The following is a 22,896-nucleotide window of genomic DNA, read 5'->3' as shown; positions in this document are numbered from 1 at the left end:
TTTACCTGTAACTGCAAATCCAGCATAATTTTTAGTCAGATTAAATTTTTCTTCTTCACACTAATAACAAGTTAAACCTGTGGTATGTTAAATCAGTCTTTACATAAGTCTGGAATTCCCTTCATAAAACTCAAATTCTGAATATTCCTCTTCAAGAAGTCTCACCTAAAGAGATTAAATACTATAGCATCCACAAATTACAAAAGCTCATAGAGATTTAATTATTAACCAGAGATTATTACTTCATTAAAGATGTTTCATGCACACATGCTCCACTAGATGTTTGCACAGTTTTAAAGGTTGGCAGGAGGATCTAACAGAGTATTTCTTTACAAAACTAACTCCTGATTCTTATCTAGTAAGCATGTATTTGTGGTAGCTACCTCTTTATTCCAATAGAACAATATATTTTAATTACAGTCATCAAGTCCCATAGCTTTGCCCCTTGTTAAGCACAAATGGCAGCAAAAAACCACCCATAAGAACATAACACTTTAGAAAGTCAAGAGAACTTTCAAAAGTAACATCTCTGAAAGCTTCTCGTTCCTGAATTCTGGATTCCTTATGAAACAGAGGAAGAATCCTGCAAGTTCCAAATGTTTTGCTGTATGTCCCTCCCCCCAAAAAAATGGAAAAAGAAAAAAGTAACATCAGGCCCATCAGTCACATACCACTGTTGGAGGCTCCGAGCCAGCGCTTTGATGATTTATCACCTTCTACTGCAAGCTAATGTCTCTGTTCTGGCTCCTCAACTCAAGTACTTGCTTGCTTACCTCACAGATCTTTGGACCACTGGACAATAAAAGATCACCAGGCAGCTGTGCTTCTTCAAGTATCTACAAATGTTGACACCATTTTCAATTTCTTCAGCAATTACATCTTTTCTCACACCAAGATGCTTACAAAAGTCCCTTCAAAAAACCCCCAACTAAATCCCAAACCTTTTAATCAACAACACAGCTGATAAGCATTAATAAAAAAACCTCCTTTCTAAAAAAAAAATGAGTTTATTAATTCTATACTGTCTTTCCTACTAAAAAACCCCCAATTATTCTCATACTTTTCCCTCTTGTAGAAGGGTAGCTCTACACAACCACATGGTTAACAAAGTATCATAAAAAGCAAGTCCTGCCTTGATGCTTGATTTCATCATATTAGAGCTCCAATGTCTAAGGTGACAGGCTTTCAGGTGCAACATATTTTAAAAGTACAGGGCAAGAGCTTCTGTCTCAAAGAACCAGCTGACCTTTACTATATAAATAACTTGATCCCATTAAGTTACATAATGAAAAACAAGTCAGAAATATACTTAAAAATTGCTTTGAGTAAGTTTTCAACAAAAGGATTTCTGTGCTTAGCTCAAGGAGCAGAAATGAAAAACCTCAAAAACCATAGCACCTACTATAGCACACTTGAAAGAGGAAAATAAAACCACTGATATAGTTTTAGATTGGGTATTAGGAAAAAAATTTTCACCAAAAGAATTGTCAAGCACTGGAACAGGCTGCCCATAGAAGGGATTGAGTCACCATCCCTGGAGGTATTTAAAAAACATATAGATGTGATGCTTAGGGACATAGTTTGGCGGTGGACTTGGCAGCATCAGGTTAACAGTTAGATTCAATAATCTTAAAGGTCTTTTCTAACCTAAATGACTCTATGTTGTTTTTCACAGAAATGATCACTTCAAAGCCTTTTTTAAAGTGTTAAAAACTATACTAATATAAATAATAACATATCCTGACTCTACAAAGTGCTACTTACCTCACCTTCAAGAAAGCATGGTGATAGAGAGGAACCTGAGAAGTTACATACTTTAAACATGAAAAGGGAGAAGAGGTCATTTAGTTTTACTAAATCTTCAAAATAGATTTCCAATAGCCTTCAGTACAATGGGTATCAAGAATTACCCCAAAATGCAAAGTTTCTTGGACACAAAACCAAACAGTATCCTCAATTCTACACTTTTCCACAAGAGGACACTAAAATAATGAGAAAAATAGTTGTGAAAGATACAACTACCATACGCCATTCTTATTAATTTGTCAAGTACAATGTTTTTCACTTAGAAACTATTCTACAGTCAAGTAGACATTAATGTATAGCTACTTTTCTTCTAATGTGCATTTTAGTCATACTAGTGATTATTACTTGACTTTCAATGTGCCTCAAGTAGCAACAGACATATTTAAGCTTGTTATAGACAAAAATCAACAAGCTATACCACAGAAATATGCTTTTATTTCAATAGAAAATACACTATTAACACTAAATTTACAGAGAAGCAAGCACATTTCACTTCACAGCATGACTTCAAAGAACAACTTCTAGACACCAAGAGTGCCTACACATTAGCAGGATCAGGCAGTGCTTACTCTTCCACTCCTGCCAGTCTCCCAACACCACAGCCAAGCACTAGCAAGTTACAACCAGATGCGAAGAAAAAAACCTAAGTAAACCAAATGGAAACTGCAACCCATGTCCACTAACTCTGGCAAGGACCCCTCACAGGCAATAGAGCAGCTGTGAAACAAAGCAGGCCTTCAAAGCATGGGAAGCTTGCTGGCTTCTATACCTTGTGTTACCTCAGGACAGAGACCCAGCACCTAAACACACTAACAGCCCAGCTGGCAAGCCTGCTCTTATGACCGGGGGAAGGCCCCCACACCCACGGGAAGCCCATATAAGCTTTCTCCCACACCTGCAGACAATATCCTCTAGATACACTGCTTCCTCAATTACCTGGTGCAACACAATTTTAGCTACTTGTCACTCTCCTGCTGCAAGCCCGGGGGCCCCGCGGTGCAGAGGGGACACCCCACACCGGCACGGACAGGCTGAGGAGAAAACAGTGCGTACAGGTGGCTCGCCCTCCCGCACTCGGCCTGCTCTGAGGCCCGTGCCGGCCTCCCCGCGGATGACATTTCCCGCCGCTGCTCTCCGGGGCAGGGTAACGTGAGAGTGGGGGTGGCGACAGCCGAGCGCCATTGACACGGGCGGGACAACGGGAATCGTGGCTCTACCCTGGCCGCCTGCGGGGGGTTGTACGTTGCTTCTCCGCCTCGTACTTAGTCGACAACTGCGCGCTTCAGCCGGGCCAGCTGGGCGGGGGAACGCGCCAACGACCGCCGCGCACAGCAGGCCGCGCTGCCGAGGGGAAGGCGACCGCAGCAGCCAAACGCGCCCCGGCCGTCTCGGGTCGGCTCGGCTCTCGCGAGACCGGCGGCGGCCATTTTCCCCATTGATTGGCGCTGGCGGAGAGGGCGGGGGCTGCGGCGCTGCCCTCGCCGGCTGGTGGGGCGGTGGCGGGGGAGGAGGATGAGCCTCTGGCGTCCCTCCGCCTCCCGCTGCTGACGACGACGCTCAGCCTGCTGCGGGCCCAGCGCCGCGCCACCGGCCATGGTGCCCAGCGAGGAGAACCAGCTCGTCCCCAAAGAGGTGAGGTAGAGCGGGGTCGGGGTGGGGGAACCTTGGGTCAGGCGCCGGAGAGGGAGGCGGTGGCGGTCCCTGCGGCGTGCGAGAGGCCCGGCGTGCCGGGGCCGGCCGAGTGGGGGGCGGTAGAGGCCCGGCCTGGCCTGGCTCGGCTTCGCTGTCTCGGTGCGAGGCCCGGCGGGAGGGAGGGCTCGTCTTTGTGAGAGGGCCGGGCAGCCCTTGGCCCGCGGGGCAGCGGGCCGGGGGTTAATGGTCGTGCGCGGGGCGGGGGGGAAGGGGGAGGCTTTTTCTTGTGGGAGGAGGAGGCCGGGGCCGAGCCTGTGCTGTGCAAGGCCCCGGAGGCGGTCGGAGAGTTGCACCTGTCTGTGTCGCGGTATGCAGGGAGGCCGGCCTGCGTGGCGGCGGGGCCGGGCCGGCGGCGCCTGCGCTCGGCTGCGGGCCGGGCCGGGCCGCTCCCCGCGTCAGAGGTCTTGTGCGGAGTCCTCCGGGAGGGCAGCCTGCCGCTGGGCTGAGGGGGAGCGGCGGCTCGGGATGAGGGCCCTGAGCTGAGGGGGCAGAGGACAGAGTAGGCCTCGCCGGCGAGGCGGGTCTCTGAGTGCCCGAGGGCGTCCCCGGTTGGGGGAAAGGGGCCGGCGTGCGAAATGGCAGCCCGGGCGCCGCTGCTGAGTTTGTGGGGCGGCTCCGTACCTCCCTGGCGCCGGTACGGAGCGGTGCAGAAAACGGGCGGTAGTGCCTGCGGTGGGTGCCCGGGAAAATGTGGCCCGGCTCAGCAGTGGATTCAGTTTCCTTTATTGTGGGCCCCTCATAGCTTCTGTGCTGCAGGAGGAAGGGAGAAGACTTGTTTTGGGCCATAGGCTAAAGATAAGAGGTTGCGTGAAAGAGGAAGGCTAAGCCTCTGTCCTGCAGCGATAGGCAAATGACACGTGTCAAGTAAGAGCGATACTGTTCAGGGGAAGGAGTCTTCGAGTGATGGCGTGAAACGTTTGGAAACAGTTATTCATAGACTAGCATTAGCAGAAACTTTTTCATGAGCAGCTACGCTTACCTATTCAGCCAACTTTTTTGACAGTTTTTCTGTTCTGATAAATTACTCAAAGCCTTGCTGTTGTTTTTCATCCAATGTTAGTGGTTTGCTACATCTACCTGTTCCATCATGTTGTCTTGTAGGAAGCTTTGCAAGGCAAGGACTTAAATTTTTTTAGAGTTTAGCAAAAAGAGGGCATGATCCTTACATGTTATCCTTGAGCATAATGGTGAAACAAATACCAATATTGAATTTTAGAAACAAATTTTTGTGCCTACAATTGTACAGGTAAGTATAGGATGTATGTAGGACAAAGATAAAATTTACTTCTTGTTTGCTTTCTTAAAATCCTAGGGTTTAAAGGACTGTGTTAAATCCTTTTTACAGGAAAGAGAAATCTCTAGAAACTTCAAACAAGGGATGGAGTGTAGTAGCTAGTGTGCTTAAATATTTGCTTTAAAAAAATAATCTCCAAAAATGTACGACCAGGGATAGAAGATAGTAGCTAGTACACGTAAATATTTCATTTTAAAAATAAACAAACATAGAGATAAAGGAGACTGGCAGGAGAAACCTTGTGGCATTAGTTGTAGTTAACTGGAACAGACAAGGTGATTAATAAAAGCAGCTAGCTGAGGCTGTTTCTTGAGTTATATGTATTAATAGTATCCCTGTTGGCTTTAAAGTTATATTCAGAATATACATATGATTCAGATGTGTATTTTTAACTGACTCATTGGACTAGGATTTTGAATGCACTTTTATCTGTAGAGAGGGGAAGTATGGGTAAGGGAAGATGAATACATGTTATTATAGATATGGATATCTTAAACATACAGTGTGAAATCTATAAACTTTGTACATTGATAATGCTAGCGTGAGTTGCTTTTTCTCAACTAGTTTTCTCAAGTTCTTCATTGTGTCCCTATGCTTTTTGTAACTAAAAAAACCTGAACAGAATATAAGAAAAATCAAATCGAGGCATGAAGTGGATTAGCTATTTAAGCCTACCGGGAGATACATATATACAGTTTGTAACAGAAGTTTATCTTCAGCTTTTCCAACATTTTTCATTATATCCTCACTTTTATTTCAGTGATAGGAAGTTTAACAAATCTTATGCTACAGCATTCACTTTAAGTCCTTCTGAGATCCATTAATAGTCTCATTGCAGAGAACACTGAGTTATGGGTAAGCAGAATTCTCCAGGTCTCTGAGTTCTCAACAGCCTTCTAAATATTCCTATTATGCCATTATTAGCAGCTGGAGGGAAAGCAGATCGTTTGGAATTGCAGTTCTGCCCTTTAGGGGTGGATAAAGGATTATGGTTCATGTTTTTTGTCCCTTCCCAGTGGGCTGAGTGGTATTGCTTGTATAGCTCACTGTCTTGTGCTGTTTCAAGGATTAAACTGGGATGTGAACCAATGTCTGCTAAAGATGAGTACACAGCCATATTTTTCCTTTGCGTTCCAGCATAAAAGAGCAAGAAGAAACATAATGTCATTTGCTTTAGGCCAATCTGAGGAATGACTAATCATCTAAAGGAGTGGATGGGAAAAGGGTTTTGGTTCTTGTCTACAAGCTTATGGGATGCCATGGTAGATATGGTAGTAGGAGGTATCTATAACACTAACAGCCTCTGTTTTAAGAATGGAGAGATGGGTATTAGGTTGTTTGTAAGTCTTCAATTTGTGTTTGTATATATCTATGTATGCTGACAGTATATTGCATGATTTTTTCATTAGCTTTTGTAAAGAGTAATAGCATGTTTTCATGGATACAAAATACTAGTAGTTCACTGCTGCACTTAGAATATCTTTTATTAGTCTCATGAAAATTTTTCTTTTGGACATTGCATAGGTTCAGGTACATCTCTAAAGCACAGCTAGTCAGTGCCTTGTTATTTTCTGTTGCTCCTAACTTTGGCATGAAGTTCTTTTTCATTTGGAACAGATGTATTAAAGCATTTTCTCATAACCCAGTGTTGGGATTTCTTTCTATATTAAGATTTTTGCCCAAGTTATACAGGCATTTAGTAAATTTGTTCTTGCATCCCTGCCACTGCCTAACGCTTTCCCAACTGTTCCTGTAATTGTGTGACCAGTAATTCCTTATGGTGGGGGCAATGAGAATCCCTGTTCGCTAGCTCTGGGGTTCAGTGTGAACTGGTCCATGTTCCTTTTCCTTCCAGTCCTCACTTTTCTCTCTTCATCTGAAAGATAAGTCATTCAGTTTAGTTATCTTTTATATCCAATAATACAGAAGGCCTTGAGTACCATACAGGACATTACTACACCCTGGTAGTAAATACTAAGCATGTTCTTTAAAAATTGCGTTGTTATTAGGTGTAAGTTTTTTCCCTGTGAGTCTAGTTAAACTAGACTCCCCTCCTGGGGAGGGAAGGGGGAATAGTATAAGTAAGATAATAATGGAAATAAGTAGACAATGGTGCTATTAGAAAGGAAGACACTTATACAGCTTTCAGGGTTTCTGAGGTAAAAAGTAGACCTGAAACTTACTTTGGGCACATCTACCTCAAATAGAAAATAATAAAATATTCTAATCCACACAGTTGAGAAAGTTAGATGCATGTGTTTGTTTACTGGTAATGTAAGTAAACTTTACTAAGGCTTTTCTTGAAAATCAAGATGCATCAGAACTTAGTGAATATTGCCCAGAATCGGTCAGAATATAAAAAGAATTGGTCAGAATATAAAAAATATGTTCTACTATGAGGTGAAGTGTCTGTGCTACTAATTGAGTGCTGCACTGATACTTTCTCAACATGTTCCAGCATGAACTATCCAAAGTACACCTGTCAGAATAAATATATATATATATGCTTTGTACCTGCTGCCATTAAAGAAGGTAGTGTGAGTTCTTGGCTAACTAATGTGAGTCTTTTCATCCCTACAGTAACGAATCCATTTTAATCTTCTGCATTGAACAAATAAAATATGTTTCTTGGTGGGTATTGCCTTAACCTCTTCATTAGAAGAGCAGGAATCTGATTAAGATATTTTGCAATTCTGTTTAGTAAAGGGATGCTGTTCTTTTCAGTACTGGTGCCATCCTTCTTTCATGCCTGTGTATTAAGAGATTCTACAATTGGTTATGGCTTGTGTAATATATCAGGTTTTCCTGCTTCTGGTGTGCTCCGTTGTAAAACATAAAGGTATGATTCTGACAAATAGAGAAACTAACTACTTCATTGACTGAGCAGACACTCTGGAAGTCAAATTTAAGAAACAAACAGAAAATCCACACAAAATTTCACTAAGTCATTTGTTCTTGCAAACAGACACTTTATGAATGATATCCAGGTAGTAATTTAGTTTGGTGAATAAGGCATGAGAGAAGAAGGCAAGATCTTTCCCTGCTAAGTTCAGCCACTGGATTTCTCAGTCACAGCTTGGTTTCCCTTGCTATATACATCTGGGTATTTAATCTGGAGTGTAAGAAAGATGATTAGGATAATTATCTCTCGAGATCATCTGATGAAAAGTTTTTGCCTAAGAGGTACCAACTACTTCAGTCTTTAAATGCTGCTAGCTAAAGTTATTACTCAGTAGAATAATCTGACAACTAAATAACATACCACTTTAATTTTTAAATTTTTTTTTCTGTGGTAATACATTTTGAACATCACCACAAACAAGAAATGCAGTTTTCTCTAGTGTTTTATGGGTCACTGGTGATTAAAGTTGCTAAATCAAATAAGTACAGTGGTATAAGTACAATCCTTAAAATTTTTTGTTCAGCTGTGCCCTGTTTCCTCAAACTAGTAATGAACTTTTTCCTAAGATGTGAAGTAGTTATTTGGTGGCAGAGAGTATTTTAAAGATCTGTCAGTGTTACATTTATACTGTCTTTCTTGACCTCAGAATTTCAGTATACAGTGAAAAAGTGTCTAGTTCTTTTTGTTGCCATTTTTAAATAAAGTCTGCTAATTCTATTTTCTGTTTTTAAAACCTAAGCACCTGTGGATTTAGAGCAGTGTGGCCTTGTGTCATAGTTTTAAAATATGAATTTTCCTACTACACAAATACTGATGAAAGTCATTATTATCCAACTTTCTTTTGCTGATAGAATGCATTGATATTAATATAAGATTAGAACTTGCAGACGCTTACTGAAATAGACCCATACCTTGACTTTGTATTACTTTGACTTGCATGTTGTAGTCTTGTCAGAATTAAACTGGGGGAGGAGAGGAAGGAGGGGAAGGTATTATTTTAAACCTTTCTCCCAGTACACTAAACTTGGTACAGTAATGCACTAAAATATGAACAAATGTTCATATATCCAGTCACAGTTCTACTTGTTATATTTGAAAATATATTGGGGTTTATGTAAGAAACTAAGTGTGAAAGTTATGTCTCTAGCAAATTGAGTGATTGAGTTACATAAATATATTCAGCCTTTTTATTCAGTTTGAAAAAGTTTTTTATTTCTTTTGTGAACACTTAAAGCTGGTATTTTACATTTTATCCCTCTGAGAATTAATATGGTATACGTTGAGGTGAGCTGCCTCTTGAGCATTTTAATTTTCTTGTATTGAACAAAGTATTCTCAAAATAATGCCACTATAACTAAAGAACTGATAATTGAAAATACTAGTATGTTTTTAAAAAAATTTTTGTAAGCTTCTGATAAAATGACAACCAACTTGATAACAGTTTCAGTCACTGAAGTGTGTAGTATTTTCTCTGCTTTTCGCAACGTTGGGCATATAATCAGCTTGCACTGAACAAATGGTCTTGCACAGCATTGGCAGATAAAATAAGTTCTAAAAAGGACATGCTGGCCATGTTCTAAAAAATTAAGGGGAAACATTGGTAAAAATCACTTGATTGAATTTAGTCTTGGAGATTGTGACCACGGGGATGCTTTAGGTGCTTCTGAAAAATGACAACAGATTATTTTTAGATAGGTAGTTCTGTGAATAGCTTAGAACTGGTTATCGTGCTGCAGTTCAGGTATATCTTCTCAATAACTGCATGTGATGAAGGCCTTTTAAGTAACATGAGAAAGCATGTATGAATTCCATAGGATTGATGAATGCTGTAATTTTGAAGCTGTGTGAGAAATATACTTGATATACTGTGAAAGTTTTCACTGTAAATAATATCTGAAAACAGATGTAAATAGTGTTTTTTGAAGAAGTCTGGCAGAGTACTGCAGGAGCTAAATGAATGGAAGGCAGATATGTTTATTGATTTGCATAGGTATTGTGTTCAGATCAGTAAAAATGACTGAAGGAAAAGAAAAAAATAGCAGATATAACAACTTGCAGTGCCTGTTTTTTGTAAATAAAGTATTTTCATCAGTTAATATATGGAAAAAATCATCTAGGTCCTTCCTCATACATACATTGTATCTACACCTTCTATGGCGACATTGTGTGTCAGAGTTCCATGTTCTCCCTGAAGCCCTTTGTGGTAGTGGTAGCAGGTAGTTTATGCCCATGCTTCATGGGTGCTTACTTTCTTAATTATTATCCTTCATTCTGTACAATATTGCTAGAGAACTACACAAAGAATCCCTGCTGACCCACCTTGCTATTTAGCTTCTCTTTATCCTTCCCCAGCACCAGGTGGACAGTTAAATATTAGAGAGCTATTAAAGAGTTAAAAATTATCCCTGTATTCACATCTTTTAATCTCTAAACTGTACAAAAATTTCATTTTTTAGCATACATGTCTGTTGGTGATTTTGTAGTGAAGTAAACCTTCATTTCAAAATTGTTTAAAGAGATAACATTATTTTTGCTCAGACTCTAATTTGTTTTTATGCTAATGTTGCATTTGTAACTCAGTCCAGCAGAAAGTCCTTTAGAATATTAGCAGCATAGGAAAAAGTTTCAATAAAATTCATGGTAGTTCTGTAGTTGAAGGAATGGAGAGCAAGTATAAAAGCATATCCACTGTTTCCGTGACTCTCCATAGGAAACAAATGATTGTGATTACAGGTTAATATATAAAAGTGTAATAAGTATCTTGTGATGTTCTTGCACCCCCTTTTTCAGATTTTTTTGAAGGAAAAACAAGGAGCATGGTGATTAAGGAGGTGGAGATAAGATGCAAACAAAAGATTAGGCTATTTCAGATCTGAATGTAAAGTTTGTATTTAATGAATGTATAGAAGGTGACAGTTTGCAAATATATAGAATTTAATTTACATTTAATTATCACAATTAGTCTGGTTACAAAAACCCTTGGAAATTAAACAATTCAGGGTCATAGGATGAAAGAAAATACAATCAGTTGAAATTATAACCTTTAAGAAGAGTGTGAAATACTCAAAATGTCCAGTGGCTAAGAGAAAATTATTTAAGATTTTAAAAGTCTGTTACTACTTTGGATGTATTCTTTGTTACCTCTTCATTTCCTTAATTTAGTAACAGGAAACTTTGTTAGAGTTCTTGTGTGACTGTAGGCATGACCAGGAAATATTTGTACTCTTTCCTTACTGACAATTGCTATGACTTTTAAGGGAAGTAATTAATCTCGAATCACCTTAATTTACCATGTTTAAAAGACCATTAGGAGATAAGCATAAGATGACTGTTTCCTCAAAACATTCTTGAGACATGTTTAAAGTCTTTTGAAATACAGAACTTAGATGGAAAATAGCCTCTATAGAACTGAAAAGTAGATGTTTTCATCTCTTGTTCAGCTGTCCCCAGACACATGCCTTCCCCCCATATCCTTTTCTATAGCCTTTTGAACCCCCTAGATACATGTACTTATCTCTGGCCCCATATCAACTTTTTCTGGTTGTCATTTCTAGTCTTTCATAAATGCTTTTTACAAATGACCCAATAATCCACAATAGTAGGAACAAACTCTCAAAGGTAAATGCTAACTTCATATTCAAATACTCTTTATTTCTGAGGTGCAGTGTTATTTTTGCACACGTTTAGAAAATTGGAAGTATTAGACTTTGAAGGGTGTATGTATTACAAGAATAATTTGTCTATTGGCATGCAATTTTGTTTCAGTGAGGTGGCAAACACTTTTGTTAATTTTTTTAATTAAAATTTTGTTACTAGAGAAGCATTTTTAGGAGACTGTCTTTGAAAACAACAAATGAATCCATAATCTACATGAGGCAAAGAGAGTAAAACGTACCCCCTTTTTCCAAAAGGAACAAGGTCGCAGAGGCCTTGCTACAGAATTTTGTCTTGTACCTCTTCTCCTTTCTGTGTTGGGTCATCCACCACAGGAAGGCATCCTTAGGGTTCACTTAGCCAGAGCCATTAGTCTCAGTATGGCTCCAGCCTTCTTCCATAATCCCCAGCAGTTACCCTGTATCTACAGCAGGCTGGAAAACACAGTGAGCATGGGGTGAAAGCGAAAGCGATAGCATGGCTGCAGTAATGATGCTTTTTGCTCTTCTAGGCCATTCAGGATGGAAGGGGGAGTTACTCCTCTTGTCCTGTGAGCAGCACTGGCATTTAGAGAGACTCATGCCTAGGGATGGAGTGTGTCATTTCAATCTTTCAGAATACCAAAGAAACTTGCAGTATGCCCAGGTGGTGTTGGTATTTAGTATTACATATAATACATATATTTAAAATACTGCTACTACTGCTCTGCTGGTACCATTATATCACTCGATCCTTTTCCAGGAGAGTTAAGGATTCTGTTGAGAAGCTAGAGAGCTGACTCAGGTTGAAGCTAACCCACTGAAAAATCAACCAGAAATTATTAATTTTAAGAAGGATTAGCTATCTGAGCCTGCTCAACATGTAGCTACATGACCATTTGTACCAGCACAAGAAAGGGGATGGCATGGGGGTGGAAATAAGCAGGTGGGAACAAGACTGCTTCTTCTGGCAGCAGTTGCAGCTATTCAAGACTTAACTTCTTGTATAAATGAAGTGTTGCTGTGTTTGAAGCTTTTAGGCTGCCATATACATGTGATGTGTTTTAGTGCACTGTAAATTCAGCAAAGTCTTATGTGTTAAGTTTCCAAAATAGATGGGTAAGTTCATATTATTGTATAGGGCTACCATAATTATTTTTTACTCGCAGTGGTCTTAATGAGGTATTTCATGCAGGCATCAATTTCATTCTTTTAAAGTATATCAAATACTATGAGAGGAAAGCATAGCTAAATACCATAGATTGAAGTCGAGGGAAATGGTATAACCAAGGACACAATGCTGCAAATGTTTTTAAGTGAAAGAGTGAAGCAGCTTGTTTGAACTGAAATAGATTAGGGTTCATGAGGTTGAAATCGGAGTTCAGGCTTTGTAATGGGGATCATAAGTGGGCTAGCCTGTATGTGTTTTGAGAGTCCCAGATTTCTACTCTATTAATTTTCTAAAATATTTTGTCAATTTTTGACTCTCCTTTCCTTGCACTGTCTTTGAAGTCTCTCTAACTAATCGTAGGGATGGGAAAGTTGTTTGAAATCTTTGTGATCCAGCAGTGGTAGATATGTATTAAAAGTTGATAAGCAATGAGGATAAAAACACAAACAAAAAAGTAAAGTCACATACCAGTTATGCTAAATTAAACCAATAATGATATCACTTTCAAGATTATTTCTTTAAATCACCCTGTTGTGTGTTAGCCCTGATTGGTAGCTGAGCAGCCTGCAGCTGCTTGCTCACTTCCCACCCCCAGTGGGACAGAGGAAGAAGAAAGGGAGAGTAAAAGCAAGAAAACTTGGAGGTCAAGATAAAAATGTTTTATAAGTGAAAGAAGTGGAAGAGAAGAGGGAGAAAAACCCAGAACAAAACAAGGGATGCAAAGGCAATCACTCACCATGTCCTATGGGCAGACCAGTGCCCAGCCAATTCCCAAGTAAAGATGGAACCTACCTGCACCCCCTCTTTTCCCTTTTGCTGAGCGTGGTGTTACATGGCATGGAATGTCTCTGTGGTTAGTATGGGTCATCTGCCTGGTTGTGTCTCCTCCCAGCCTCCTGTTCACCCCCCTAATCTATCCACTGGGTGGAGGCAGAGTAAGAATTGGGGAAGGCCTTGATGCTGTGTGAACGCTGTTCAGTGAGAGTTAAAACATTATTGTGTTATCAGTATTTTTTCAGTCACAAATCTAAAACAACACAGAAAATTACCTCTACCCCAGCCAGGCCCAGTACGCACCCTTTTAGTAGTTTTCCTTCCTATGTTCCAGTTGTGTTCCTAGTCAAGAGGGTAGACTGAAAAGGCTTCCCTAAGTCTTGTGATTCCTTGATATCCCATCCTGGAGAAAAAAAAAGGGAGGTTCAATAATTAGGAAAGCTGTCAGAATCAGGGTATATATTCTTGATTGTGGATGGTATTTTAGACTCAGTGTGAAGTAATTTTTTCCTCACTAGTAATGGGACAGAAAACCTCTGTTTAGTTTCACTAGCTTCAAAGCACAGTTGTTGGATTTTGCCTGAAGTTTCTCCAGGTGTAATGAAGAATTTCAAGTTGAGGATAAAATGTTATTCAGGTACTCACAAACTTGATATCACAAAGTCAATCAACCAGATTCAAAATTAAGTGCTTGTGTCTAAAGGTTGTCCAGGATTATTTTGCCTTGGGAAACATTCCAACATGAGATATATCAAGTTAACAGCTCAAAATGATTCTGTTTGAGACCTCCTGAGATCAGTGTTTAGAAGTGTACTCAGGTTGCCACAAGTGTACTATGAAATACTTCTTTGTAAAATATGTTTTGGTTCAGGCATTTGTAACAGAATTCTAAGAGCACTGTTCCCTCATTAACTCAAACTTGGCTGCAGTGAGGCACCTGTGTTGAGGAACAACTTGTAATGCTCTGACAGAATTAGGGTATTTTTTTAAAAAAAAAAGTTACTTCTTCCCTCTAAAATAAAGCCAAATGTGAGTCTGATTTCTCTTTTCAGTAGTTTAATAACTACAGCACTGTCCAAAGTGATGGAGACCACCTGCTCATTCCGAGGACCTTTACTGTCCCTTTTTTTACTTGCCAGAGGAGTGACCTGCTCACCTGGCTATATCAAGGAAGCTGGCCTTTGAAAAAGCTTTTTTTTTGGAGCTGGGAAAAGCATGGAGCATGACTAGCCTGATTGCAGGGAGAAGGGAGTTGTGGTCTGTAAGGACTTTCTGAAGACCGTAGTTCAAAATGCACAGGGTAAAGAATTTTTAGAGTGGAGACAGTAACCTAGCTCTCTGATTATTCTCCCCTTACTTGCTATATATTTGAAAGAGCTTTGGTCTTCACATTTTGTGCAGAATGCAATGCTGTCAGCCTGTATCCAGTGTGATGTTCAGTGAGTTGGAATAGGTGAAGGAATTCCTGAAATATGGTTGTGGAGCTGATCTGGTAGGAATTTGTCATTGCTGAGAGTTGAAACAAACTTCTGCTCAGTTGAACTGTAATTAATGTCTGAATGTTTCTATGTGATGATACTTGAGATGTAAAATGAGAAGTCACTTTTTTGTGACTAAAGCTACCGAATTTCATTTTTATACCTGTAATTGCTGGAAGTGCGCACCTGATCAGTTACACAAACTTGGAATGTACACTGTAAAGTTTGACCAGCAGTAACGTCATAGGCAGTAGTCACTTGTGTACATTTCATAGGGGCATCTTAAGTTGCTGAAGCTACATGAAGTTTGGGAATTGCTGTCTTAGGCTTAATCATCCAAGTCATTTTGTGAATGTAAGCACGATGTCTGCCATTGCCACTCGCTACCGATCTCTTTATTTCCTCTATTGCAGTGATTTGTGAGAATTATTTATAGGGTGTGGAAATGTAGGAACTTCTCTACTGGTGATCACTTTAAGTCTCAATAGGCCATTAACTTGGCAAACATCACACATCTGTTATTTAACTCTTGACCTGAAACTTGTGATTTTACTTACTGATTCATGCTGTCAATATTTTTGCCTATTGGAAATATTGGAACTTGGAAACATTGGGTAGAATCTACATGAAGTTTGAGTTTTCAATCTCTGAAAATAATTTTTTTAAAAGAACTGAAACAGGAATTAAAATGTTGTGAGAATCTTTGTCATTTGAAAAATAGTATGTATTTATATTGGTTGGTCCTCATAAGGTTAGTAAAATGCTGCTATAGAATATTAATGAACTCAGTGGTTCAAAGCTGAAAAATAGCAAGCCCCATCTAAATGCAGTGTTAAAACCACTACAGTTTTACATTTAAATATTGTTTTGACAGATTTAGTAACACAGTAATTTTTTTGTTCCTCTATTTTTGACAAATACAGGACCTATATGGTCAAAGCTAATGTCTCAGTCTTGCAGATGGCACTCATACCCATGCTTCCTTTGTTAGTATATACAGAATTACAGCTTGAATTACTTCGGTGCTACGATATGCTTTATGCCATGCAACTTCCAGATGCAGATCTTTCACGTAAAAAAGACAAGATTTTTTTTAGAAAGGTACATGGGGTAAATGCTTATGTAGAATGGTGCTCTAGAATGTCCACATGTCAGACCTGTGTGTTGATTGCATGTTTGCTTTAAAGCACAAATTTCCATGGTGAAATGAGCTTTTCTGTAAAATGTAGAATTGAACTAGGGATTAGTATAAAATATATTCAGAGTGGTAGCGTGAATAATTGAAAAGTGGGGAATGCTGCATTTGAAGGATTGACACATCTGTGTGATTTTGCAATTTGTCAGAGCAGCTGAAGGCTCTTAGTTACTTCTGAAATTCCTGAACATAGTATAAACAGTATAATTTGTAAATTTGATTTGTGTTACGTGGAATATTGAAAATCAATTTTTGCCATTCAGAATTTTTTAGAATGAAATAAGTCTTGAAAATCTTCCAGCAGTCCTTTACTGAGAAATCAAGAGCTGAGAACCCAGCATTAGAGCATTCTTATAAAAGAAGCAACCTGTAGATATTTCTGTCTGATTCAGGCAATGCTTGGAGTCTGTGTGTCCTGTCCCCCCGCCCCCCCTCCACTGCACACACCAGGTAAAATAGCACACTAAAAAATTACACATGCCCTGTGTATACTGGACTTAACTTGCCCCTCTCTGGAGAAAAGGAATTCAGGCTGAAGTAAGAGCTCTTTGGAGACATGGATTGGGAGGAAAATTGAAAGACTCAACTCTTCAGCACAGGACAATATACTGATGATTATCATTATAAATCAGCAGTTTCAAAACTGGGCTTTGGGGACTCTATTAGCCTTTAAGTCACTTCAGCAAAATGTATGTAACTTTCAGTTGAGAGTAGGTAAAACTAGTAAGCGACAAAACATTTAAACTCTGGTGGGGTTTTTTTCTGGGTTTTTTAATTTTTTTAAAACATCTGTTAAATCTGAAATTAAAAACTGATGCGTAAAGACAACAATTGCTAGATACAACTACTAATCTTGGATTATTAAGACTTCAGAACTATAATTTCAGTTCTCTGTAGGCAAGGAAAGAAATCTTGCCTCATGTGTCATCCTGCTGAGAAGTTAAATGCAGTGCTCTAATTTGGGCTATTTTTGTAAGTCATTTGGTGGGGCTGGTGGGGCAAATAGGGCACGTCAGTAAAGATTATGTTAGTATTCTGTGTTTTGATAATCTTGACTGAGGGTGCAGTTGAAGAAATTTGGAAAAGAGCAATGATGTTATCAGTGTCCTCATTCTCACTTCCTGATTTTCCTTCCTGGAAAAATAAAGCACTATGCCTCAGATTCAGAAACCAGTTAATTTGATGTTTGTCCATACTCAGAAAACAGTTCTGTACAGGTGATGTTTATTGTTGCATTTTTGGTACAACAGCGATACTAAGGCAGGCTTTCTTTAAGAGCAGTGGGAATAAGAAAAGTCAGGAACTTCATCTCTCTGTTACTTTCAGCTGAATACTTCAAAATGAGTTCATTTTCATAAAAAACTTTCCTACAGGAAATAATTTAGGGATGAAGGAACAGTTTCATATGAAACTGGATAGCTTCATAATTTATAAATGCAGTAATAAAAGGAATTACAGGGTTATATGCTAATCTTGCACTCGAGCCATTTGAGGTAAAACATTTACCTATGTCTGGAGGGCTTTTTTTAATTTAATGAAGGAATTTGTTAGTATGAATTTATATCTTGAGCTGTTTACATTTTCTTATCCACTTCCTGTATTTTTTACTTTATGAAATGTAGTCTGTTGTGTATTACAACTTAACTAACATTTTATGTAACACTTTATGGTAATTTAAATGTTAAAATAGTGTGTGCTGAATGTCATGCTAATAGACAACTTGTTACAGTATTTAGAGGCTATTCCTTTTAAAGTTATTCTGTGAATTGTGGTTTGGAACTCGGTAACAATCATTTACTTATAGTATAAAACTGACTTTATAAAAAAAGTCAATGTACTATGTTAAAGAATTATGACTTGTTAATTTTGTTTTTATACACTATAGGATATGTTTTGGAGTTGCAGACAAAGTATCTTTGCTGAAATGAAGAAGAAATTTTCACAGGTAGACAGATGAAAGCAACCTTATAAAATGATAACCAAGATAAATAGTAAAAGCATGATGCTGTAGCTTTTGTTTCTTAACATGAGCATGAGCTATTGAATTTTGTCTGCATGTTCTTGAATACAAAGATTATATACGTATTAAATGCAGTCTTAATAGGAGAACCTTCAAACTGAGTATGTGTTTATATGCTGTTACACTGGTGTGTGGGTTTTTGGCCTGCTGTAGCTTTTCATAAAAAATGTAATTGTGTAGCTGTCATAATATCAGATTATGTAATGATTAAAATTAAGTTTTGTGTTTACTTTGTGGACGCAGTTTGATAACAGCCTGTCAAAACAGTTGAGACCTATTGCTGGCCAGTATTGCCTTTTATACTATTTTCATAGTAGCCACAAGATGTTTGCGTTGTTGTCTGATAGTTCAGATGGTATATGTGAATGCTTGCCATGAATAGAGTTGGTCTGAGGGTTTTTTCTTTATTTACTATGAACAACTTGAAGCAGTGGCAGCACAAATGATGGCTTAATATCCTTTGCTATACTAACCCCGAGTTAAACCAGTTCACTGTCAGAATTGCATCTCTGAACAAGGAAGAGAGGATTTGTCTGCATGGAACGTTCAGCAACTGAACCAGCGCATCTTCTGTAATCTTCTGTAATTTGTTTGCATAATGTTATTTCCATCCATCAGATACTGTGCCTATTTTCAGTAGCAACTCCAGTGTAAGTCACAACTGATTCACTATCAAAGATAGTCGGAAAGTGTGAGTAGGATGAGTTTGATCTTGTGTAGAAGGGAGGGGAATTAAGGTGTTGGTTATGTAAAGGCAGTAGGACAACAAGGAATTGAGTCTTCAGTGGTGAACTTGTATTCCTGACATATACAGTAGCAGGTCAAGTTGTAGGATCAGTACTAAATTACTGTGGGAATCATTAAATCTGAGTTAACTGACATTTTCCTAGATTAAGCTGAATGAATAGTAGCAAATGCCTCAACCTCTCTGCACTGTTCTACAGAGGAGAGTGGGCTTCCACCCAGAGCAAGTGTCTACCATTGCTGGGGAATCTGGATCATAAGTGTAGGTTGATCTTACGAGTTTGTTGGGTTTTAGCTGTTGCTCATCTTTTCCAGAAAAATCAAGAAAGTAGACCACTGAAAGAGCTTCATTCTCTTTTGCAACCACACAATGAATGAGGCAAATTGTGTGCTTATTCTTTAGCAAAAAAATGAAGAATGAAGTTGTGCTGGGAAATTTAAAGGAAAGAACCCAGGAGAAGTAATCACTGGTGGAATTTAATTTCAGCCTACTCAAGTACCGCCCTGTGTGTCTCTGTGGGTGCTGTGGATGAAAGTGAGGATATAATATGTCAAAATTACTTTGACTTCTAAATTGTGCTTTCTTCCTAATGTGTGGTTCATGTTTCAGGAATAGTTTTGTCTGGAAAGTTTTTCTTGGAAAGTAGTTCATAAACCTAAAATTCTCCAGTAAAGAATAAATGTATGAAGATGAAGTGTTGCAGATTTGCTGGAAATAGTGCCTTGAATCTTTTTGAACATACCATTAATGAAGATTTCCACACAGGACATTACATTTGATAAACTTAGAGAAATTGGACTTTAAAGTCTTAAGAAAAAGTCTGGAGCAAACTAATATAATACACATTGGAGGAGGTGTGGTTTTATTTGCCCTTCTCTGACAGTGTTTTTCTGATGATGATAGGAATAGACATTGCAGTCAGTTAACATTTTATTTTATAGTTGCGTGAAGACTGTCAGCTGATCTTGAAATTTTGTAAAATGAAGGGATGCAGCATCAGCTAAAATGTTTTTGTTCCTTTTTAAAAGGTTTGGTGGTGTAAGAGGGGTCTCATAAATGACTATACTGTTTTGGTGGTCATCTGTGTGGTGAGGCTGGTTGTGTAGAAATACAAGGGATGTTGAACTTGTTTAGATCTTCTTTGTAGTTCTTTATTCTCCAATAGATGCTTATGACATGGCAGTTAATAAATAGCAAGAACTGTGTTCGCGCTAAAACTAATGTTTTTATCTGCTGAAAATTGTGATAGCACTGCATGTATCTTTTTGCTGGTTTAGGTGATGTTCTTTTTAGCCATGGACTGAGGTTTGGGTGCTCTGACATGCATTGCTAATGCTTTTTGTGTGTTACGCAAGTTGAAAAGGCTGAGTCCTTGGGGACTAATTATTCCTTTTACTGACCTGATCCTTTCTTGTGTGACCTGTATTTAAATATTAGTTATTCCTTATTATTCTACAACTTTGGATAATTGAGAGAATTGATTGATTGTGTTTAGATCTTTGACTTCCTGTGGTTTCCATGTTGGAAAGTGTTGGGGGAAAATGCCATTTTCTTGGCTTACCTGGGTCCGTAAAATTTTATTACTATTCCATTGCCACTTTTGTTCAAGATTGTTACTTTTCTGATTTCAGATGTATTGAAGTTGCTGTTTAAAATCTCTTTACTTTGTCTTGTAGCCATTTGGCAATGTTAATTTTCTTACTCTGTTCAGGCAGAAGAATTTCTCCTGAGACTCAGCAGTGGATTTAGTAGAAGGAAGTTGGTGGCTTGATTATGAAACTTTTTGTTTAATAGTCAGCTTCCAAAATTATTTGGAAGCTTGCAGATCTGGGTTGCATTCTGAAAAATCATAAAAAGTATACTTCTACCTCGGCAGGATTTACGATCATGTCAAAGCAAAATATGAGCTTGAAGTGATGATTTGAAAGTCTATTCCTGATTTGAAGCAGTCTTCTATCTGCTTACTGGCTGAAATTCTGTGCAGAACTTGAGAATATCTCTACTCAGTGATCCACCCATCCAAATTCCTTCTTGTTCTATAAAAATGGAGCTTGTTTTTACATAGGTTTTCCAAAACTGGAAGGTTCTTAATTTTCTTATGCCTGCTTTCAAAAATGAAGTCCAGTTTTAGGATCCTTAGGTTGTAAAAGTATATCACCTTTTATTGGTGAATTCATGTTTTGATTTTTCAGTTAAACTCCAAAATGTTCATAACTTTACTCATGAATTGTTGCCTGCTGTCGTTTCAGGTGGAAAGTGCTGCTGAGGAACCCAGGGTGCTGTGTATAATACAAGATACCACCAATTCCAAGACAGTGAATGAGCGTGTTACTTTGAACCTACCAGCCTCCACACCACTTAAAAGGCTGTTTGAAGATGTGGCTTCAAAAGTGGGCTACGTGAATGGAACTTTTGATTTAATGTGGGGAAATGGAGATAATGTAACTGATACGGTATGGCAAAAATGACTTGTGTTTCCTCTTGATAGCAAACATTTAAATCTTCATGTTATAGAAAAGTGCTGTCTGTATTGCATAATTTTCAAGTCCTGTAAAAAATTAGTAGTAGGTGCACCAGAGCCGACTGACACCACTATTTTGATTTGGCTGAATTCTACTTTGTGTTATATCTAAACTGTATGTATAAAATGTGCTCTTAATTGATGCATGTATTTAATCATTAAACAAAAGTGATCATTCAGATGTAGTGCTAGTTTTCATTATCAGTTTTCATTATCATTAGTGATAATTAATCTCTTGATTCCTGTTTTTTTGTTTGAAAAATGTTTTCTTCTCAACAGAAGCATGTTTAATAGTGACTTTCCATGTTGCTTATACCTATTTGAATTTATAATGCAAAAAATTATGATTAATATAACTTCTGTGCTTTACTGTAAATCAGCGTTGGTTTTAGCTAATACAATTTCTGTAGATGGATCTAGAAAAGTTTGTAAGATTCCTTAAGAAATAATGTTAGTTTATTTCAGGTCATGTTTATGCTTGCTGAACTTTTTTCTTTTAAAAAAACTGTATGCAAGCTATATAGGACACTAGATGGTTTGATGTTCTGCAAGAAACTTGGAGACCAGTGTCTTGACTCCTGATTAACCAACTTTTAAGTATTAAACTGTACTGTAATATTTAATTTACACTGTTTCTTAAACTGTTCCCGAGTTCTTCCAGTATTAATGATGAGTATGATTTGTTTATACAATCTTAGTGTGTCAGAAGCTATTTCAAGCAATGTTACTTGGACAGAATCTGTTAATTGTGTATAGATCTGTTTTAAAAAGTGGTTTGGTTTTTTTTAGCAGACTCCAATAGATCAGAACAGTGACAAAACTATTCTTGATGCTGGTTTTGAGCCAGGGAAGAAGAACTTTCTGCATTTGACAGACAAAGATGGTGAGCAGCCTCATATAATGCCGGTAAGTTAAGATCTTCACTCAGCTACTGAGCTGTAGTGTTGCGGGGGAGAGAAATGTATGTTCTATGTATTGCTCTTAGGAGATCAGAAAATGAAATAAAATAGGGCTGTATATTTCATACAATGAGCTTCTTCAGAAACCTTCTCAACAGACTTTTAGACTAATATTTTACACTTCTAGGTTTCTCCTGAGTAGGGCCAATTCCATTAGTAATGATTTGCTGTCACTTTTCCTGTTTGTCAAATATTTATGTAATGCTTTGCTGTGAGTAATTTTCTATGGTTATATAATTAATCTTTGACATGTTTAGCGATAAGTCTTCACAGTACAGGTTGAATCATATGCTTAATCCTTTTCCTCTTGGTGTTTGAAAGCAATATTAGGCCACTCCGACAGAATTCTCAGAAATGGCAATCCTGTATCAGCAGTTACCTGTCTGCAAACTTACCTTTAAGAAGAAAAAAAATACATAAGAGGAGTTGTCAGCATTGCTAGAAGCAACTGTCTGCCATAACAAAATATTTGAAGTTTCCTGTTTCTCAAATACATGATGCAGTGAAGGATAAACACAGCTGCAGTTTATTTAAATCAGGGATTGGATAGACTAGTGATATATTAAGATTTATTACTCAGCTCTCATGTTAGCATAATGCTGGCCTACTTAGCCTTTGTTGTGAACTTAACTATCTGAAAAGGGGGGGAAAAACCCCACATTTAAAAGTACACAAGATCAGAATTTGAGGGTGATTCTGAAAGAATA

The 22,896-nt window shown here is 38.4% G+C and overlaps 1 protein-coding gene across 6 annotated transcripts in view; it reads left to right on the top strand.

The window, feature by feature from the left end:
• The first annotated feature begins 3,260 nt into the window (after positions 1–3,260).
• The window catches only part of USP47 (ubiquitin specific peptidase 47), a 56,829-nt gene continuing 37,193 nt past the window's right edge, over positions 3,261–22,896 (top strand). The window contains exons 1-4 of one of the 6 annotated variants that reach the window (XM_054827873.1): positions 3,261–3,438; positions 17,830–17,889; positions 20,959–21,162; positions 22,020–22,136. In XM_054827873.1, the coding sequence (XP_054683848.1) occupies positions 3,400–3,438; positions 17,830–17,889; positions 20,959–21,162; positions 22,020–22,136 (420 nt within the window). In that variant the 5' untranslated portion in view covers positions 3,261–3,399. The remainder of the gene's footprint in view (positions 3,439–17,829; positions 17,890–20,958; positions 21,163–22,019; positions 22,137–22,896) is intronic. The other 5 variants (XM_054827874.1, XM_054827871.1, XM_054827872.1 and 2 more) reach the window with 5 other exon arrangements.

Source organism: Grus americana, chromosome 5 (assembly GCF_028858705.1).
Source record: "Grus americana isolate bGruAme1 chromosome 5, bGruAme1.mat, whole genome shotgun sequence".
Classification (NCBI taxonomy): Eukaryota; Metazoa; Chordata; class Aves; order Gruiformes; family Gruidae; genus Grus; species Grus americana.
This window is presented reverse-complemented; position numbering and strand designations above follow the sequence as displayed.